The sequence below is a fragment of the Oncorhynchus mykiss genome, chromosome 3 (genome assembly GCF_013265735.2).
Source record: "Oncorhynchus mykiss isolate Arlee chromosome 3, USDA_OmykA_1.1, whole genome shotgun sequence".
NCBI lineage: Eukaryota > Metazoa > Chordata > Actinopteri > Salmoniformes > Salmonidae > Oncorhynchus > Oncorhynchus mykiss.
Window position 1 is genome coordinate 9,314,771 of NC_048567.1, and position 22,633 is coordinate 9,337,403.

The window sequence follows — 22,633 nt, forward strand, 5'->3', positions numbered from 1 at the left end:
TATTCCTCCTCCATCAAAGGTGACACTAAGCATTCATGTAGGTAGCGTTCTCCTAGACTCGTCCGTCAGACTGCCAGATGGTGAAGTGTGATTCCTCACTCGAGAGAACGCATTTCCACTGCTCCAGAGCCCAATGGCGGCAAGCTTTATACCACACCAGCGGACGCTTGGCATTGTGCATGGTGATCTTTCATTATGCTCCAGACAAACAGCTCTTGTGCTGACGTTGTTTCCAGAGGCAGTTTGGAACTAGGTAGTCAGTGTTGCAACCGAGGACATATGATTTTTACGTGCTACGCGCTTCAGCACCGTTCTGTGAGCTTGTGTGGCCTACCACTTCGCGGCTGAGCCGTTGTTGCTCCTAGACATTTCCACTTCACAATAACAGCACTTACAGTTGACCGGGGCAGCTCTAGCAGGGCAAAAATTTGAAGAACTGACTTGTTGGATAGGTGGCATCCTATGATGGTGCCACATTGAAAGTCATTGAGCTCTTCAGTAAGAGCCACTCTACTGCCAAAGTTTGTCTACAATGTTTGTCTATGGAGATTGCATGGTGGTGTGCTTGATTTTATACATAACGGGTATGGCTGACATAGCAGAATCCACTCATTTGAAGGGGTGTCCACATACTTTTGTATATATAGTGTATATTAGATACAGTAGATAAGGCCTAGGTGCTTGTTGTGTGGAGGCATGCTCCTTTGACACTGAGTAAATATTGACTCTAGAGTAGATGTGGGAAAGAGAGCAAGGGAAGAATGAAAGAGAGAAAAGACGGAGAGGGGGAGTGAGTGAGTGAGAGAAAAGAAGAGGTGTAGTCTTTCTTAATAGTTCCTTTCACTCAGAAGTCAGGTCAAAGTGTACTCCTCTCGTTTTTTTCTCCTTCAGTCGGTTTCTCTCCACATTCCACACTTTCCTCTCCTCTCTTTCTCTCTCATCCTAAAACCTCTGCTCTTCTTACACATGCACACACTCTCTCTTTCCGCTCGTGTACCTTTCCATGAATCCTTCTCTTCTTCCTCTGTCACATACTTCCCTTTCTCTTCCTGCTGTCTCTCTCTCTCTCTCTGTCTCTCTCTCCATCTATCTCTGTCTCTCTCCATCTATCTCTGTCTCTCTCCATCTATCTCTGTCTCTCTCTCTCTCCATCTATCTCTGTCTCTCTCTCCATCTATCTATGTCTCTCTCTCTATCTCTCTCTCCATGTATCTCTGTCTCTCTCTCCATGTATCTCTGTCTCTCTCTCTCCATCTCTCTCTCTCTCTCTCCATCTATCTCTGTCTCTCTCTCTCCATCTATCTCTGTCTCTCTCTCTCTCCATCTATCTCTGTCTCTCTCTCTCCATCTATCTCTGTCTCTCTCTCTTCATCTATCTCTGTCTCTCTCTCTTCATCTATCTCTGTCTCTCTCTCTCCATCTATCTCTGTCTCTATCTCTCCGCCTCTCTCTATCTCTCTTTGTATGTCTCTGTCTCTCTCTATCCCTCTGTATGTCTCTGTATCTCTTACACTCTATCTCTCTCTCGCTCTGCCTCTAGCTATATTCCCCATTAACCCCAGTAACTTTTTGACCCCTATCTCTGACCTACACTCATAGAAAAAAAGGGCTATCTAGAACCTAAAAGGATTCTTCGGCTGTCCCATAGGAGAACCATTTTGATGAACCCTTTTTGGTTCCAGGTAGAACCTTTTTGGTTCAAGGTAGAACGTTTTTGGTTCCAGGTAGAATCCTTTTGGTTTCCATTTCCATACAAAAAAAAATCTTAAGAGTGTATTGCATTTCTCTACCCACTCTCTTTCTTTCAGCATCTCTATCTCTTTCTCTACCTCTGTGATCGCTCTCTATCTATCGATCTATCTATCTCTCTGTGAGTGCTCCATCTCTCTCTCTACCTCTATATCTATCTCTACCTCTCTGTGACCTCTCTTGCTCTCTCAGGTCTCTCTCCCTCTCCCGGTGTTTGCTATGCCCTTCTCTCCCCATCTCCCCTCCACCCTCCCTCTGCATACAGATTTCTATACACAATACCTTCTTTCACTACTACTTAAATGAGTCACTCCCCCCCTCCTCTACTTTTCTCCTCTCCCTCCTTCCTCTATCCCTCTCTCAGTTCCCCTATTGCTTCTATGCAACAGAGTAAACACATGTACACACACATGATCAGGCTTAAACATAGAATGTTGTGACACACATTCACATAGTACACCCACACAAATATGTAGCCTGGTGAGTGAACCATCACAGGACTGTTGTTAATGCCACTGGAACACATGTTTAACACTAGGAGAGTGTGTGTGGCCAACCAAACACTAACCAGGGGTTCCCCCTCATAATACAATACACACACACACACACACACACACACACACACACAAACACAAGAAACACAACTCCTCTCTGATAGTTAAAATCACACAGGACAAAAATCCATCATGATTATGTCATATTGACTGTAGAATGAGATGTGGCTGGATCAGACAGTGATGTCATACATTCCAAGGTTCCTCAGGAAGTATGTCCACACTAGGAGCCAGATGGACCTGCTCCCGGTAAATAGAACTCCATGGATTTGACTGGGACTGAGTGAAACAACATGAACCGTTGGCTCCAGGGAACACTTCCTGGTCTCTTTTATGACATTCTAGAGTCAAATCCCATCCAAAGATTGTTAACCCATCTGGTACTATGGGACTGTACCACACACTACAGATACAGGTCACAGCCATATCCCCCACCCCCCACACACCAACACACTACAGATACAGGTCACAGTCATATCCCCCACCCCACACACACCAACACACTACAGATACAGGTCAGATCTGGCATTGCATGCACGCACACACACAGCTTGTATAAGCGTGAAGGATATTCCGATCATAACAGTACAAGCAGCCAGACAGTTTCCATATGACTGCCCATACACACCTTACTACTGTAAACCAGCCATCACTACCACAGATACTGTATCACTATGGCCATACAGGAACCAGCTCCTAGTTAATACTGGTGTTACTAACTCTACACTCATACAGGAACCACCTCCTAGTTAACTACTGGTGTTACTAACTCTACACTCATACAGGAACCAGCTCCTAGTTAATACTGGTGTTACTAACTCTACACTCATACAGGAACCACCTCCTAGTTAATACTGGTGTTACTAACTCTACACTCATACAGGAACCACCTCCTAGTTAACTACTGGTGTTACTAACTCTACACTCATACAGGAACCAGCTCCTAGTTAATACTGGTGTTACTAACTACACTCATACAGGAACCACCTCTTAGTTAACTACTGGTATACTAACTCTACACTCATACAGGAACCACCTCCTAGTTAACTACTGGTGTTACTAACTCTACACTCATACAGGAACCACCTCCTAGTTAACTACTGGTGTTACTAACTCTACACTCATACAGGAACCACCTCCTAGTTAATACTGGTGTTACTAACTCTACACTCATACAGGAACCACCTCCTAGTTAACTACTGGTGTTACTAACTCTACACTCATACAGGAACCAGCTCCTAGTTAACTACTGGTGTTACTAACTCTACACTCATACAGGAACCACCTCCTAGTTAACTACTGGTATACTAACTCTACACTCATACAAGAACCAGCTCCTAGTTAATACTGGTGTTACTAACTCTACTCTCATACAGGAACCAGCTCCTAGTTAACTACTGGTGTTACTAACTCTACACTCATACAGGAACCAGCTCATAGTTAATACTGGTGTTACTAACTCTACACTCATACAGGAACCAGCTCCTAGTTAACTACTGGTGTTACTAACTCTACACTCATACAGGAACTAGCTCCTAGTTAATACTGGTGTTACTAACTCTACACTCATACAGGAACCAGCTCCTAGTTAACTACTGGTGTTACTAACTCTACACTCATACAGGAACTAGCTCCTAGTTAATACTGGTGTTACTAACTCTACACTCATACAGGAACCAGCTCCTAGTTAACTACTGGTGTTACTAACTCTACACTCATACAGGAACTAGCTCCTAGTTAATACTGGTGTTACTAACTCTACTCTCATACAGGAACCACCTCCTAGTTAACTACTGGTGTTACTAACTCTACACTCATACAGGAACCAGCTCCTAGTTAACTACTGGTGTTACTAACTCTACACTCATACAGGAACCACCTCCTAGTTAACTACTGGTGTTACTAACTCTACACTCATACAGGAACCACCTCCTAGTTAATACTGGTGTTACTAACTCTACACTCATACAGGAACCACCTCCTAGTTAATACTGGTGTTACTAACTCTACACTCATACAGGAACCACCTCCTAGTTAACTACTGGTGTTACTAACTCTACACTCATACAGGAACCAGCTCCTAGTTAATACTGGTGTTACTAACTCTACACTCATACAGGAACCACCTCTTAGTTAACTACTGGTGTTACTAACTCTACACTCATACAGGAACCAGCTCCTAGTTAATACTGGTGTTACTAACTCTACACTCATACAGGAACCACGTCCTAGTTAACTACTGGTATACTAACTCTACACTCATACAGGAACCAGGTCCTAGTTAACTACTGGTGTTACTAACTCTACACTCATACAGGAACCACCTCCTAGTTAATACTGGTGTTACTAACTCCACACTCATACAGGAACCACCTCCTAGTTAACTACTGGTGTTACTAACTCTACACTCATACAGGAACCAGCTCCTAGTTAACTACTGGTGTTACTAACTCTACACTCATACAGGAACCAGCTCCTAGTTAATACTGGTGTTACTAACTCTACACTCATACAGGAACCAGCTCCTAGTTAACTACTGGTGTTACTAACTCTACACTCATACAGGAACCAGCTCATAGTTAATACTGGTGTTACTAACTCTACACTCATACAGGAACCAGCTCCTAGTTAACTACTGGTGTTACTAACTCTACACTCATACAAGAACCAGCTCCTAGTTAATACTGGTGTTACTAACTCTACACTCATACAGGAACCACCTCCTAGTTAATACTGGTGTTACTAACTCTACACTCATACAGGAACCACCTCCTAGTTAATACTAGTGTTACTAACTCTACACTCATACAGGAACCAGCTCCTAGTTAACTACTGGTGTTACTAACTCCACACTCATACAGGAACCACCTCCTAGTTAACTACTGGTGTTACTAACTCCACACTCATACAGGAACCTCCTCCTAGTTAATACTGGTGTTACTAACTCCACACTCATACAGGAACCATCTCCTAGTTAATACTGGTGTTACTAACTCCACACTCATACAGGAACCACCTCCTAGTTAACTACTGGTGTTACTAACTCCACACTCATACAGGAACCACCTCCTAGTTAACTACTGGTATACTAACTCTTCACTCCAACCACTGAGGCATTTCAAGACCCAAGGCATCTGCTCTTACCTGGGAGAACCACCTCCTAGTTAATACTGGTGTTACTAACTCTACACTCATACAGGAACCACCTCCTAGTTAATACTGGTGTTACTAACTCCACACTCATACAGGAACCACCTCCTAGTTAATACTGGTGTTACTAACTCTACACTCATACAGGAACCACCTCCTAGTTAATACTGGTGTTACTAACTCCACACTCATACAGGAACCACCTCCTAGTTAACTACTGGTATACTAACTCTTCACTCCAACCACTGAGGCATTTCAAGACCCAAGGCATCTGCTCTTACCTGGGAGAACCACCTCCTAGTTAATACTGGTGTTACTAACTCTACACTCATACAGGAACCACCTCCTAGTTAATACTGGTGTTACTAACTCCACACTCATACAGGAACCACCTCCTAGTTAACTACTGGTATACTAACTCTTCACTCCAACCACTGAGGCATTTCAAGACCCAAGGCATCTGCTCTTACCTGGGAGAACCAGCTCCTAGTTAATACTGGTGTTACTAACTCTACACTCATACAGGAACCACCTCCTAGTTAACTACTGGTATACTAACTCTTCACTCCAACCACTGAGGCATTTCAAGACCCAAGGCATCTGCTCTTACCTGGGAGAACCAGCTCCTAGTTAATACTGGTGTTACTAACTCTACACTCATACAGGAACCACCTCCTAGTTAACTACTGGTATACTAACTCTTCACTCCAACCACTGAGGCATTTCAAGACCCAAGGCATCTGCTCTTACCTGGGAGAACCAGCTCCTAGTTAATACTGGTGTTACTAACTCTACACTCATACAGGAACCACCTCCTAGTTAACTACTGGTATACTAACTCTTCACTCCAACCACTGAGGCATTTCAAGACCCAAGGCATCTGCTCTTACCTGGGAGAACCACCTCCTAGTTAATACTGGTGTTACTAACTCTACACTCATACAGGAACCACCTCCTAGTTAATACTGGTGTTACTAACTCTACACTCATACAGGAACCACCTCCTAGTTAACTACTGGTATACTAACTCTTCACTCCAACCACTGAGGCATTTCATGACCCAAGGCATCTGCTCTTACCTGGGAGAACCAGCTCCTAGTTAACTACTGGTGTTACTAACTCTACACTCATACAGGAACCACCTCCTAGTTAATACTGGTGTTACTAACTCTACACTCATACAGGAACCACCTCCTAGTTAACTACTGGTATACTAACTCTTCACTCCAACCACTGAGGCATTTCAAGACCCAAGGCATCTGCTCTTACCTGGGAGAACCAGCTCCTAGTTAACTACTGGTGTTACTAACTCTACACTCATACAGGAACTAGCTCCTAGTTAATACTGGTGTTACTAACTCTACACTCATACAGGAACCACCTCCTAGTTAATACTGGTGTTACTAACTCTACACTCATACAGGAACCACCTCCTAGTTAACTACTGGTATACTAACTCTTCACTCCAACCACTGAGGCATTTCAAGACCCAAGGCATCTGCTCTTACCTGGGAGAACCAGCTCCTAGTTAATACTGGTGTTACTAACTCTTCACTCCAACCACTGAGGCATTTCAAGACCCAAGGCATCTGCTCTTACCTGGGAGAAGCACCTCCTAGTTAACTACTGGTATACTAACTCTTCACTCCAACCACTGAGGCATTTCAAGACCCAAGGCATCTGCTCTTACCTGGGAGAACCAGCTCCTAGTTAACTACTGGTGTTACTAACTCTACACTCATACAGGAACCACCTCCTAGTTAATACTGGTATACTAACTCTTCACTCCAACCACTGAGGCATTTCAAGACCCAAGGCATCTGCTCTTACCTGGGAGAAGCACCTCCTAGTTAATACTGGTATACTAACTCTACACTCCAACCACTGAGGCATTTCAAGACCCAAGGCATCTGCTCTTACCTGGGAGAACCAGCTCCTAGTTAATACTGGTGTTACTAACTCTACACTCATACAGGAACCACCTCCTAGTTAACTACTGGTATACTAACTCTTCACTCCAACCACTGAGGCATTTCAAGACCCAAGGCATCTGCTCTTACCTGGGAGAAGCACCTCCTAGTTAATACTGGTGTTACTAACTCTACACTCATACAGGAACCACCTCCTAGTTAACTACTGGTATACTAACTCTTCACTCCAACCACTGAGGCATTTCAAAACCCAAGGCATCTGCTCTTACCTGGGAGAACCAGCTCCTAGTTAATACTGGTGTTACTAACTCTACACTCATACAGGAACTAGCTCCTAGTTAATACTGGTGTTACTAACTCTACACTCATACAGGAACCACCTCCTAGTTAATACTGGTGTTACTAACTCTACACTCATACAGGAACCACCTCCTAGTTAACTACTGGTATACTAACTCTTCACTCCAACCACTGAGGCATTTCAAGACCCAAGGCATCTGCTCTTACCTGGGAGAACCAGCTCCTAGTTAATACTGGTGTTACTAACTCTTCACTCCAACCACTGAGGCATTTCAAGACCCAAGGCATCTGCTCTTACCTGGGAGAAGCACCTCCTAGTTAACTACTGGTATACTAACTCTTCACTCCAACCACTGAGGCATTTCAAGACCCAAGGCATCTGCTCTTACCTGGGAGAACCAGCTCCTAGTTAACTACTGGTGTTACTAACTCTACACTCATACAGGAACCACCTCCTAGTTAATACTGGTATACTAACTCTTCACTCCAACCACTGAGGCATTTCAAGACCCAAGGCATCTGCTCTTACCTGGGAGAAGCACCTCCTAGTTAATACTGGTATACTAACTCTACACTCCAACCACTGAGGCATTTCAAGACCCAAGGCATCTGCTCTTACCTGGGAGAACCAGCTCCTAGTTAATACTGGTGTTACTAACTCTACACTCATACAGGAACCACCTCCTAGTTAACTACTGGTATACTAACTCTTCACTCCAACCACTGAGGCATTTCAAGACCCAAGGCATCTGCTCTTACCTGGGAGAAGCACCGACGATACTCATTCTCTGCTCCCGAACACCTGTAGTTCTGGGGGGGTAATCTCTGTCCCCCTGTCTCCCCCTCGGCCAGGGGGTGGGGGTGCTGCTGTTGTTGTAGGGGGTAGATGTTGGGTTGGGGGGGTCTAGGGTGAGGGGATTGGAGCTGAGGGTTGAACCCATCTCTCTCTCTGTGCTCGGGGGAGGAGCGGTGGAGAGGGGGTGAGTAGGGGTGAGAGAGAGGGGGGGGGTAGGAGTGAGGCAGAGGGGGGAGGGGAGGAGGGGCGCGTCTATCAATGATTCTGTCGTGGTTGGGCTGGAAGGGAGATGGCCTGTGTGAGTGAGGGAGGGTCGAGGGCACTCTCTCTCTTTCTCTCCCTCTCTCCCTCCCTCGCTCTGCAGCAGCTTGTCTCGGTCTGTCCGTCTGTCTGTGAGTGTCAATGTCCCTCTGTCCATTCCTTTCTGGTTTAGCTATGGTTGTTGTTAGCAATGCCTTAGCAACAGGTGACTCCGTACTCTCCCCCTCTGTCTTCCTCTCCTCCTCTCTCCTCTCATGCTCCCTCTCTCCCCTATTCCCTTCGTGGTTCTTGCCTCCCTCCCTCTCCTTCTCTCCCCTCCTCTTCTCTTCTCCTTCTCCGGGTCTGTCCATTTGGTCAATGTTAACAATAGTTCCCTCCTGCCCCTCGGTCTCTAGTACCAGGGTTGTTATGGTAGCATTGCCGTGCTCAGTGTGGCGGGCCTGCCGGTTTTGCCGGTGTAATGGCAGAGAGAAGGGAACCCTGCCGTAACCAAACTGACCCGGACGGATAGAAGAGGACCTGAGAGAGAGAGAGAGAGAGAGAGAGAGAGAGAGAGAGAGAGAGGGAGAGAGAGGGAGAGGGGGGGGGGGGGGTTAGACAGGGAAATATTACACATGATGACAGAACTCTTATCTGCTCTTAAAATGATTGACATTCTCCACAACTGGAGCCAACAGCTTACAGCCTACAGTGAGAGTTGGAGGAGCACAGGAGAGTGAGAGCCCTAAGGAGTCTATCTGTATGGAGGTCATGATATTGAGCAGAACTAGTGATCTAATGGCACAGCAACTCACACTCCCATGACTCACATCAACCGAATGACTCAACTCATACTACTAACGCCTTAACAACAACGTCTTAACATTTACATGACGTCTAAAACAACATTTACACAACATCTACAGTAAACAGTTTCCTTGCCAACACTATCATCCAATCATACTCACCTACTAGCAGGCAGAGCCCCCCTATTGGGCAACACTGACCTTCTGCTCCCACTTCCTCCCACCCTCCCTGTTCCAGGATTGGCTGGCTGGCGGGCGGCATGTGCTGGTTGGCTGTAGCTGGATGGGGGGGCAGGAAATGAGGGGGAACGGTAAACAGAACCTGGTCCCTGATTGGGTGATGAGAATTCCGGGCGATAGAGGGGAGACGTGGGATTGGAGGACTGCGCTGGCACAGCTCCTGCCCCTCCTCCTATAGGAGTGTCCCGATAGAGAGACAGTCCTGGGTTCTGATTGGATGATGGGAGTGAGGGGGGATAGAAGGGGTCTGGCTGTCTCTCTGTCCCTCCCCCACCTCCTCCCCCGTACTGGGATGGCTGGTTCCTAGAGTAATGAGGGGAGTAGAAGGGGCGGATGGCGGAGATGACAGAGCCATGGTTGGGACCCCCGGCCCTCCCTGGGAGGAACGATGAACCCCCCCAGTTTGGAAGAGAGTGGGAGAGGGGAGGAGTTAGAGAACGGGGAGGGGCTTCACACTTTCTGGTTCTCTGTGACACGCCCACTCCACAGCTCTGAGAACATCCTGACCACTCCTCCCAGGCAGACCACAACCCCTCCGGACTATTGTCCACCTGCCGGGATCTTCTGCCCGTCGCCTGGAACACGAACACGAACACACACACACACACACACACAAGAACAGATCAGCAATATGATAAACCAGCCAGGTCACCCGTGATACAAGTCAGTACTAGACATCCATCCATGTCTGAGGATGTTGGGAGATGATGTGGGAACCAGCCACTAGGGACAACAGTGAGCGCTGTTACATTCAAGGGTGTTGTGGACGGGGATGGTGGATGGGCGTCTGCCTCTGATGCAAAAGGTTGCATGTTGAAATCCAGTGATAGAAAGTTGTTTTTGAAGTTTTTGTTTAAAGCCTATCCCAAACCTTAACCCTTACCTTAACCATTCAGAGTTCATGCCTAACCTTAAGATTTCTGAGTTAATTCCTAAACTTAACCCTAACCTTAAAAATGCAGAGTTAATGCCTAAAGAAGGACAAAATTGGTTAGAGGAAAAACAAAAAGAATTGGAGGTACTTATTCAAGAACGATCAAGTGTAATGTTTTACAAGAATAAAGCGAATTGGATGGAAAATTGTGAAAAATACACAAGTGTTTTCTTGAATCTTTATCATAGAAATGTTACGAAAAAGATCCATGATTCACCAAATTATATTTTGAAAGCAAAATATAATGTTTTCTTTTCAGTCTCCTCCATTTCCACTGAATGATGTTAACTGTAAATATTTATTTCCTAATAATATTATTAATAATGTAAAATTAACACATTTACAGAAAGACCTGTGTGAAGGCCAACTTACTTAAGAGGAATCTTTTGAGGCAATTAAATGTTTTCAGCTTGGAAAAACACCATGGCTTGATGGTATACCAGTAGAGGTATATCAGACCTTTTTGATGTCCTCAAAGATCCATTATTAGCATGTTTTAATTACTCCATTATTAGCATATTTTAAATTTGTAGACGTTCAGGTACTCAACAAGAAGGTCTGATTTCATTACTACTAAAACAGGACCCTGGTGGTAAGTATAAAGATCCAGTCCATTTATAAAACTGGAGGCACCAAAAATCCTGGCGAAATGCATAGCACATAGAATAAAAAGGTTTTACCAGATATTGTTCATCCTGATCAGACAGGTTTGGACGATATATTGGAGATAATATACGACAATTACTTGAAACAATTGAACATTATGTAACATCAAAGATATCAGGCCTGGTCTTCATAGCAGATTTTTCAACAGTGTTTGATAAAGAACAACTAGAATGTATATATAAATGCCTGGATTACTTTATATTCTGTGAATCTCTTATACAATGGGTTAAAAGTTATGTACAGCAACCCCAGATGTAAAATAGTAAATAATGGTTACTTCTCAGAGAGTATTGAGCTTTTAAGAGGAGTAAAACAAGGCTGTCCGTTGTCTCCATATCTATTTATTATGTCCATTGAAATGCTAGCTATTAAAATGAGATCCAACAAGAACATCAAGGAGTTAGAAATCCAGGGGATAAAAACAAGTGTCAATGTACGCTGATGCAAAAGGTTGCATGTTGAAGGTTGCAAGTTTTTCCTCAAGTCCGCCACCATGGAGAGGCAAACACTTGTCTATTTATGGAAAAATCACATTGATTAACTCTTTGGTCCTATCACAGTTTACTTTCTTACTAATGGCGCTGCCTACTCCAGACGAGTAGTTTTTTTAAATCATATGAGCAAAAAAATATTACATTTTATTTGGAATACTAAGCAAGACAAAATTAAACGTGCCTATTTATATAATGAATATGAGTTTGGGGGGCTAAATTAGTCAATATTAAAGCTTTAAACCTCTTACTAAAAGCTTTACTCATACATAAGTTATATTAAAACATAAAGTAGTTATACAGCAGATTATTAAGAAAGGTTCATCCTTTATTCAAAAATTGTCCTTTTGCCTTTATACAGATTACAACTTTAATTTCCAAGAAGTTGTACATTTCTGTAATTGAAAATGACATTTTGTTTAAAGTATCGCCCTTTCTTAATAGGGGGCAGCATTTTCACTTTTGGATGAATAGCGTGCCCAGAGTGAACTGCCTCTTACTCTGTCCCAGATGCTAATATATGCATATTATTATTAATATTGGATAGGAAACACTCTGAAGTTTCTAAAACTGTTTGAATGATGTCTGTGAGTATAACAGAACTCATTTGGCAGGCGAAAACCTGAGAAAAATCCAACCAGGAAGTGGGACATCTGAGGTTTGTAGTTTTTCAAAGCTTGGCCTACCGAATATACATTGAGATATGGATAAAGTTGCACTTCCTACGGCTTCCACTAGATGTCAACCGTCTTTAGAAACTTGAATGAGGATTCTACTACTAGGACTGTAACGGAACTTTTCGAGTTTTTGTCTGGACGAAGTGCCTGCGCCTCATGAAGATGGATTACTGGGCTCAACACGCTAACAACAAGTGGCTATTTTGGACATAAATTATGGACTTTATGGAACAAATCAGTCATTTATTGTCGAACTGGGATTCCTGGGAGTGCCTTCTGATAAAGATCATCAAAGGTAAGTGAATATTTATGGTGTTATTTCCAGCTTCTGTTGACTCCAAAATGGCGGATATTCCTCTGGCTGTTTTGGGTTCTGAGCGCCGTTCTCAGATTATGCTTTTTCCATAAAGTTTTTTTTATATCTGACACAGCGGTTGCATTAAGGGGAAGTCTATCTTTAATTCTGTGAATAACAGTTGTATATTTTATCAATGTTTATTATGAGTATTTCTGCTAAATCAACGGTTGTTTTGGAATCAAAACATTACTGCATGTAACGCGCCAATGTAAACTGAGATTTTTGGATATAAATATGCACATTATCAAACAAAACATACATGTATTGTGTAACATGATGTCCTATGAGTGTCATCTGGTGAAGATCATCAAAGGTTAGTGATTAATTAATTTTATCTCTATTTGTGTTTTTTTGTGACTCCTATCTTTGGCTGGAAAAATGGCTGTGTGTTTTTTTGACTTGGCTATGACCTAACATAATCATATGTTGTGCTTTCGCTGTAAAGCATTTTTGAAATCGGACATAATGGGTAGATTAACAAGATATTTATCTCTCATTTGCTGTATTGGACTTGTTAATGTGTGAAAGTTACATATTTCAAAAAAAAAAAAAAAACCTTTGCACGCTGGCTTTTCAGCGGAATGTTGTCGAGGGTTAGAAAGGTTAAACAATTTCAGTTTTTCCTCCAGAAAAGGTAGAAAAAATATTACAACAAATGTTATGGTTAAACTCAAATATACTGATTAATAAAAACACATTCTTTATGGATTTAAAAAAAATGGAATTATATTTATAAATGATATTATGAATAAAAACGGTGGAGTTATACGCAGGCATTCCCATATATTTTCAATAGCTGCTATTGAAAATATATGAGAATGTCTGCTCAATCCAGACTTACAACCAACTGATTGCAGCATTACCACAAATATGGAGGAGGCAAGTGGAAAGGGGAGAAGGTAACAAACTTGTTTGCTTTCCATAAATTAAAGATACAAATTGGCTGAAAGGAATTGGCATAAATAGAAAATATACCTGTTTCATTTGAGGCCCAAAATGTTGACACCAGCAACAGTGTGTGAAAACCTTGTGAAGACTTACAGAAAACGTTTGACCTCTGTCATTGCCAACAAAGGGTATATAACAAAGTATTGAGATAAACTTTTGTTACTGACCAAATACTTATTTTCCACCATAATTTGCAAATAAATTAATTAAAATCCTATAATGTGATTTTCTGGATTTTTTTTTCTCATTTTGTCTGTCATAGTTGAAGTGTACCTATGATGAAAATTACAGGCCTCTCTCATTTTTTTTAAGTGGGAGATTTTGCACAATTGGTGGCTGACTAAATACTTTTTTTGCCCCACTGTATATGGGGCATACAAGAATCTCAGCTCTGTAGATTTTGCTGCGATGAGACAGAATCACTACATAATGTATTCTGGTATTGCCCCTATGTAGCTTGTTTCTGGTCACAGGTTCAGGAATGGTGAAGAAAATCACAACATTCATTTAAAATTAACCTTACAAATAGCAGTTTTGGGCGATTTTGAATAAATAAATAACATAATAATACTCGTAGGAAAGGCTTTCATCTTTAGCTCACAATCTGTGGATACTATAGAATTAGAAAGATTCTAAATGTATGTAAAACATCACAGCTCAATTGAAAAATATATGGCACATGGAAATCAAATGAGGGTGATAGGTGGAATGGGCTGAGAGTGGCTGAGGGGTGGGATTAAAGAGCTGAGGTCTATAGTGATAGGTGGGATGGGCTGAGAGTGGCTGAGGGGTGGTATTAAAGAGCTTGAGGTCTATGGTGATAGGTGGAATGGGCTGAGAGTGGCTGAGGGGTGGGATTAAAGAGCTGAGGTCTATGGTGATAGGTGGGATGGGCTGAGAGTGGCTGAGGGGTGGGATTAAAGAGCTGAGGTCTATGGTGATAGGTGGGATGGGCTGAGAGTGGCTGAGGGGTGGTATTGAAGAGCTGAGGTCTATGGTGATAGGTGGGATGGGCTGAGAGTGGCTGAGGGGTGGGATTAAAGAGCTGAGGTCTATGGTGATAGGTGGGATGGGCTGAGAGTGGCTAAGGGGTGGGATTAAAGAGCTGAGGTCTATGGTGATAGGTGGGATGGGCTGAGTGTGGCTGAGGGGTGGGATTAAAGAGCTGAAGTCTATGGTGATAGGTGGGATGGGCTGAGTGTGGCTGAGGGGTGGGATTAAAGAGCTGAGGTCTATGGTGATAGGTGGGATGGGCTGAGAGTGGCTGAGGGGTGGGATTAAAGAGCTGAGGTCTATGGTGATAGGTGGGATGGGCTGAGAATGGCTGAGGGGTGGGATTAAAGAGCTGAGGTCTATGGTGATAGGTGGGATGGGCTGAGAGTGGCTGAGGGGTGGTATTAAAGAGCTGAGGTCTATGGTGATAGGTGGGATGGGCTGAGAGTGGCTGAGGGGTGGGATTAAAGAGCTGAGATCTATGGTGATAGGTGGGATGGGCTGAGAATGGCTGAGGGGTGGGATTAAAGAGCTGAAGTCTATGGTGATAGGTGGGATGGGCTGAGTGTGGCTGAGGGGTGGGATTAAAGAGCTGAGGTCTATGGTGATAGGTGGGATGGGCTGAGAGTGGCGGAGGGGTGGGATTAAAGAGCTTTTTGTTTGGTAATGTATTATTGTTATATGATTGCTTTATATAAAAGTACCATGTATGTAAAAATGTGTATGATCTTTCACAATACACATTGTGTATGTAAAATGTATATGTAAAATATATGTATATGTAGCAGAAAAGCTGTAAAAAAATATATATATAAAATACTTGTCTTCCTAAGAGGGGTGGAGGATGGGTTAACTAAACATTAAAAAATATGCAAATAAATGCCTAAACTTACCCTTAAACACTTTGAAATTTGATGTTTGGAACATCTTTGAAGTTTGACGTTTGAGAAACATGGATGAAGGTCTAATTCTGACGTGAGACTGTAAGTGCTGGTTGGATAAACATGTAGTAAACATGTAACAAGTGTTTCCTAGACAGGCCTCTCTGGTTCTGTTGGCCCCTGCCTGAGCAAATCTGCCTTCAATTGGTGTCAAAGTTTCACTGCCAGAATCCCTAGATGTTGTTCAGCGGGCTAGGAAATAGAAGACGTCTAAGCTAAGTTCACTTATGCTGGCAGTAGCTTTAAAGCAGTTTTATGAACTGAGGAATAAAATCATCAACCTTGTGGAATATGGATGGATGGCCTTGTGGAAGTGCTGTGGCAAAGCCAGCTCTGGCCTGGCATGCTGAACCCAGTGCGCTGTGTGTGCATGTGTAACAGGCAAGGCTTTGATGTGTTCCTCTGTGGATCTGTTTCTCATTTCATAACTCAGAGCTGTGTGTGTGTGTGTGTGTGTGTGTGTGTGTGTGTGTGTGTGTGTGTGTGTGTGTGTGTGTGTGTGTGTTCTATTTCTGAGCATGTCCAGGGCTACAATAGGTCAAATAACAGCCACACCTGTCTCTGTCTCTGTCTCTGTGTCTCTGTGTCTCTGTGTCTCTGTGTCTCTGTGTCTCTGTCTCTGTGTCTCTGTCTCTGTATCTGTCTCTGTATCTGTGTCAGGGGACCACTCCGCCACCAAGGGACTTCGGTAATGAGTGACATCACAAAAACACAGCTGACACAGAGCCGAGACCATTACTGACTCACGACCACTGACCCGGCGCCAGAACTGACCACTGGTCACACAGTGAGATGGTGCACCACTCACTGCAGGCTTTCATGGGCTGATCCACCAGAAGCCTAAACTACGATTACAGACACTAATCGCCTCAAATCACCATCACTATGGTAAAACCACTGCTCACCTTTTTCTTCTCAGCCTTGGTCAGAGAGGATGTGACTGCCACAAAACAACACAGGGCATAAATCCTGAGAGAGGGGTAAGGAAGAGAGAGAGAGGATATAAAACGATGAGGGGGATAGAGAGAGGAAGAGTGAAGCGGGGTTTAGTAAACAGAACCAGATATGATGAGTTTCCTTACAGAGGATGTATTATGGGGATGCACTGTGTATCCTCATATCCTAAGACTATCAAAATGCCTCAGTAGCTTCATAAATGATATAATTTAATAGTCAACACATACTTCTCTTTCCCTAACAGTCCAGAGCCTGTCTAGTAGCTGTTTAATAAACGTTCTATCATGAGTAAAAGCACCATGCATAATGTGTTTTCTTTCATTATAGGACATACTGTAAAACTAACTCTCAGCAGTTCAGTTGACACTGTCGAATGTTCCAGACCTTGCTATGTTAGAGGTGCACACCATGCGTCGTTTTTTTCCCGGCGCCGCGTGTGAATTCAGGAATAACTGTTTCTTTGACCTGGCGGTTCAGCAGCGGTTCAGCGGCATACATCTCAATCAATCTGACCGCGCCGAGAAGGTGCAAACAAACTAATGCGTCCAAACATCAGCCGTGTTTTTCCTCCCACCTGTCCACACCCTGTGGCTTTTAAACACACAAGCCCACATCCAAACGCAATCACTCGCAATCCCAAATCATCATGTACATTTGTTTTAATAGTTTGAGACTTGGAGAGAGGGGCCTCCGGCTTTGGTTTATATTGGCCACATGATTATAGGTTCCTTTAAAGTGCTTTTATATAGCTACAAACTCAGGACACAGACGCATGAGCACTGGGCTAAAGTAGATGATTTGAGATGCACCAACACAATTATTGTGGGAACTGTGAAGACACACCACAATCCCATAACATCACCGCAATCACAAATCCGCAGGCCACAAATCCGCTGTGACTGGTGCAGTTTCTCCAACGTTTCTCCGCCGCCGTCTCCCCTCCGACTGAAACCCTCCCCACAGTCCCCAGGCCCACACTAGACTAAACAATTATCCCAAAACCACAGACAAAGGTCCCGCACAGCCTGACACAACAGATCCGCTCAGCCTGAACTAACGACCCCCTACCCGCGTCCACGTTTCTCTTTACAGTGGCACATTGTAGAATAAAAACGGAGAGCGAGAGAAGGTGGACAGGGAGGGAGAGTGGGAACTGTTACAAAATCTGCCCAGACACAGTGAGTTTTAACCTCAACCCCAGCCCGAGGGAAAATTCCTTCTACATATGGTGCCGATGCAACGCAACACATGCGCGTGTACGCTTCACCTATATAGCACACACAGGATCTTTATTCACAACAGTTGACCTTTCAACAGTTTTAAATGCGTATTGATAACATATACTTACTGTACACTACTACACTTACTGTAGGCTACATCCCCACTGAAATAAAATTTGGTTAGAAACATTTCGCACACATGAAAGCGTGGAGCAGGTTATCGGTCAATAGAGTCCCCCCAATTTACCTGTACAGAAACCTGAGACGCATTCTCTCCGTGGCCTCGCCCTGAAGTATTTCCCCTCCGGTAACGACTTTCTGACCACCGTATATGTGTTTTCGTTGACTCCCGGGGTGAGTTATTATCAGTTCCTTTCGGTGATAGTCAGAACACCCACTGTCTTCTGTGTGGCTGTGAGAGAAGGTTCCTTCGCGTGCTCTCTCTCTCTCGGTCCCCCTCGTTCTGTCACACTCACTCACTCCTCCCTGGATTCGGATCGGGGAAGGGTTTCAGAGTTTTTTTTCTCTCGTTCACCCGACAACTTTTTTTGTCCTTGTTTTAAACTGGTGTGACGTCTGGCAGCCGGGGGGCCTGAAGGGGAGAAAAGAGCGATACAAAATGGACAGATTACACAACTCTCTCTCTCTCAGTCTCTCTCTGTCTCTCTCTCCCTTCCATATCACACACGCGGGCACCCCTCTGACTAATCTATAATTGAGTAATTGAGAGCCGCTTTCTGAGTTGTACAACAACCCTATATAAGAATGTTCTATTGTACAGACTTTTTCTGATCACTAATAATCATCAACTCATTGTTGACAACTGCTCATGGAGCTCAGAGTTGGCAGCGCTGACAGTAGCACCCCGTGGCGCGCACGCAACACCCTTATTGTTTTAGAGCCAATAAATTAAATAAAAACAATTCAAGATTACTGTTTTACAACATCGACTATGAAACGTAGGTCTATTGGAACTAGGGGGGCTGAATCCTTCCACAGAACTGTCTCAATCATGCAAATATCTTATGAGAATAGTCGACAGACGAAACAGACACACCCACATAGTTTATTGTTATCAACTTCTGAAATGTCCGTCTTTGTAGATGTTTTAGTTCTGATGTGTTTGTTATTGGCATGCATCGGTCCCAACCCGTTTTTATAACCGGTTTAATCGGGAATAGAAGTGACATGGTACAGCGCGCGAGCGTTCCTGAGGGAAGCAATTGACCGCGTTGCGTTCCAAATCTGGAGGGGCGATAATACAAGTGGACCCAAAGCGCAGCGCGCGCGATACCACATCAGAGAGAGAGAGAGTGGTTGGGGAGCGGTTGAGGAGCAGAGGGGTGGCGATGATTTTCGGGTCAAAAGCATAACTGGAACTGGCGCGGCAGTAAGTTTAGTGGCATTATTTGTTGTCTGCAAACACCGATAAGACTGGCCTGAGTGAATTGTCACTGCCTCCCGCTGCGTTTGCCACAGGTTTATGAGTTCAACACTAGAGGGGAAGAGGGGAGGGTGGGAGAGAGAAAGAAGGGTGGGAGAGAGAGAGCGAGAGGGGGGGGGGGGGGGGGGCAATGTGTGTATGGGTATGTCTGATCTAACACAGAGCTACTGGTCTCAGAGGACAGTGTGCTTTTCTTGGCCAGCAGAAACACAACATGACTACAGTACAGAGATGGTGATTAGCTACACCAAACACTGGTCTAAGCCAATCTAAACCCTGAACCACATTATACAACTGGCTTATGATTACATCTGTCACACTAACATTCTGTTGTATGAAATGATGAGGATAAACACACACAGCATCACAGGATGTAGCCTATACTGTAACTAACTACACTGTATTAGAGAGTACTACACTGTATTAGAGAGTACTACACTGTATTAGAGAGTACTACACTGTATTAGAGAGCACTACACTGTATTAGAGAGTACTACACTGTATTAGAGAGTACTACACTGTATTAGAGAGTACTACACTGTATTAGAGAGTACTACACTGTATTAGAGAGTACTACACTGTATTAGAGAGCACTACACTGTATTAGAGAGTACTACACTGTATTAGAGAGCACTACACTGTATTAGAGAGCACTACACTGTATTAGAGAGTACTACACTGTATTAGAGAGTACTACACTGTATTAGAGAGTACTACACTGTATTAGAGAGTACTACACTGTATTAGAGAGTACTACACTGTATTAGAGAGTACTACACTGTATTAGAGAGCACTACACTGTATTAGAGAGTACTACACTGTATTAGAGAGCACTACACTGTATTAGAGAGCACTACACTGTATTAGAGAGTACTACACTGTATTAGAGAGTACTACACTGTATTAGAGAGTACTACACTGTATTAGAGAGTACTACACTATATTAGAGAGCACTACACTGTATTAGAGAGTACTACACTGTATTAGAGAGTACTACACTATATTAGAGAGTACTACACTGTATTAGAGAGTACTACACTGTATTAGAGAGTACTACACTGTATTAGAGAGTACTACACTGTATTAGAGAGTACTACACTGTATTAGAGAGTACTACACTGTATTAGAGAGCACTACACTGTATTAGAGAGTACTACACTGTATTAGAGAGTACTACACTATATTAGAGAGTACTACACTATATTAGAGAGTACTACACTATATTAGAGAGCACTACACTGTATTAGAGAGTACTACACTGTATTAGAGAGTACTACACTATATTAGAGAGTACTACACTGTATTAGAGAGTACTACACTGTATTAGAGAGTACTACACTGTATTAGAGAGTACTACACTGTATTATATAGTGTGTGAAAGACCTGCTGTCGTATTGATACTCAACAGAACTGATCCATTATCAAAGCGTAACAACAGCTTGTGTTTGTGTGGTCACCATGGTAATCTCTCCAGTGCTGTGTGCCCTTCTCCATCGCTCCCCCTTTCTTTCTTGTTCTCGCTCTCTCTCTTGACCCTCCTGACCCTTTCTCCACACTTTTCTATATTCCTCTTGATTATTCTCTCTTCTCTATTTCTCTCCATCCCTCTTCCTGTATTTCAGAGGCAGTAACCAGAGTGTGGGACCTGTTAGACACACACGGCCAACCACACAGCCCTGATTAGCAAGCAATCACCATATCACACAAGAGGGTGTGTGTGTGTGGTATATAACTGTAGATCTGTTATTTGTCTCAGGTGGCTGTAGTGAGTAATAGCACTGTGGTTCAGGGCAGTTCCACCCCAGGGGAACAATAATCCCCCCACCCTAACTACCTCTGCACCCCTTTGCAACCTCACACACCAACCCACACACATAGACACTACACACCTCAGGCATTCTTACTCTTGCCACATACCCTTGACCCTTTCATTGTCAGAGTGCTAAGTTTAATGAGGCTTTCTGGGAACAGGAGAGAGAGAGAGATATACATTTGAAATGTCTCTATTCCTTTGGAACTTTTGTGAGTGTAATGTTTACTGTACATTTTTTAGTCTTTATTTCACTTTTGTTAATTATCTTTCATATTTCACTTGCTTTGGCGATGTTAACATGTTTCCCAAGTCAATAAAGCCCTTTGAGTTGAGTTGAGTTGAGAGAGAGAGAGGATATAAAATGATGAGGGGGATAGAGAGAGGAAGAGTGAAGAGGGGTTTAGTAAACAGAACCAGATATGATGAGTTTCCTTACAGAGGATGTATTATGGGGATGCACTGTGTATCCTCATATCCTAAGACTATCAAAACGCCTCAGTAGCTTCATAAACAATATAATTTAAGGCTGACCTAATACTATACTACACACACAGAGAAGGGCTAATGAATTAGAGAGAGAACGGGGCCCAACGTTAGAGGGTGGAGGCAGAAAGGGGTAAAAGAGGGGGAGACAGTGACAAAGAGGGGGTAGAGAAAGAATGAATGACGGAGCGAGAGAGAGAGAGCCTTCTATGCCATCAAAAGGAGGATCAAATTTGACATACCATTAGGAACTGGCAAAAAATAATTTTATCAGTTAGAGAACCCATTGCCCTTTATGGTTGTGAGGTCTGGGGTCCGCTCACCAACCAAGAATTCACAAAATGGGAAAAACACCCATTTGAAACTGCATGTAAAATTCGGAAAAAATATCCTCAGTGTACCACATAAAACACCAAATAATGTATGCAGAGCAGAATTAGGCCGATACCTGTTAATTATCAAAATCCAGAAAAGAGACGTTAAATTCTATAACCACCTAAAAGGAAGCGATTCCCAAACCTTCCATAACAAAGCCATCACCTACAGAGAGATTAACCTGGCGAAGAGTCCCCTAAGCAAGCTGGTCCTGGGGCTCTGTTCACAAACACAAACACACCCCACAGAGCCCCAGGACAACAGCACAATTAGACCCAACCAAATCATGAGAAAACAAAAAGATAATTACTTGACACATTGGAAAGAATTTAAAAAACTGAGCAAACTAGAATGCTATTTGGTCCTAAACAGAGAGTACACAGTGGCAGAATACCTGACCCAACCTTAAGGAAAGCTTTGACTATGTACAGACTCAGTGAGCATAGCCTTGCTATTGAGAATGGTCGCCATAGGCAAACCTGGCTATCAAGAGAAGGCAGGCTGTGTGCAGACTGCCCAAAAAATGTGGTGGAAACTGAGCTGCACTTCCTGACCTCCTGCCAAATG

At 43.4% G+C, this 22,633-nt stretch overlaps 1 protein-coding gene and 1 long non-coding RNA gene across 5 annotated transcripts in view; both read right to left on the reverse strand.

Moving 5' to 3' along the window:
• The window catches only part of LOC110508538 (thrombospondin type-1 domain-containing protein 4-like), a 99,889-nt gene extending 81,322 nt beyond the window's left edge, over positions 1-18,567 (reverse strand). Inside the window, exons 1-4 of one of the 2 annotated variants that reach the window (XM_036968118.1) lie at positions 18,199-18,567; positions 16,680-16,743; positions 9,728-10,341; positions 8,444-9,260 (exon numbers count right to left, since the gene is read on the reverse strand). In XM_036968118.1, the coding sequence (XP_036824013.1) occupies positions 8,444-9,260; positions 9,728-10,341; positions 16,680-16,743; positions 18,199-18,221 (1,518 nt within the window). In that variant the 5' untranslated portion in view covers positions 18,222-18,567. Of the gene's footprint in view, positions 1-8,443; positions 9,261-9,688; positions 10,342-16,679; positions 16,744-18,198 lie in introns of both variants that reach the window. The other variant, XM_036968114.1, reaches the window with a different exon arrangement.
• On the reverse strand, positions 4,876-7,598 carry LOC118945333. 3 transcript variants are annotated; one of them, XR_005040492.1, is made up of 3 exons: positions 7,207-7,598; positions 6,558-7,065; positions 4,876-4,935 (listed from the first exon to the last, which is right to left on the reverse strand). It is a non-coding gene; the product is annotated as an uncharacterized LOC118945333 (long non-coding RNA). The 3 variants fall into 3 exon arrangements; XR_005040491.1 differs by lacking the exon at positions 4,876-4,935 and adding an exon at positions 5,089-5,132; XR_005040493.1 differs by lacking the exon at positions 4,876-4,935 and adding an exon at positions 5,089-5,132 and having other exon boundaries at positions 6,558-6,883; positions 7,066-7,598.
• Positions 18,568-22,633: the final 4,066 nt, after the last annotated feature.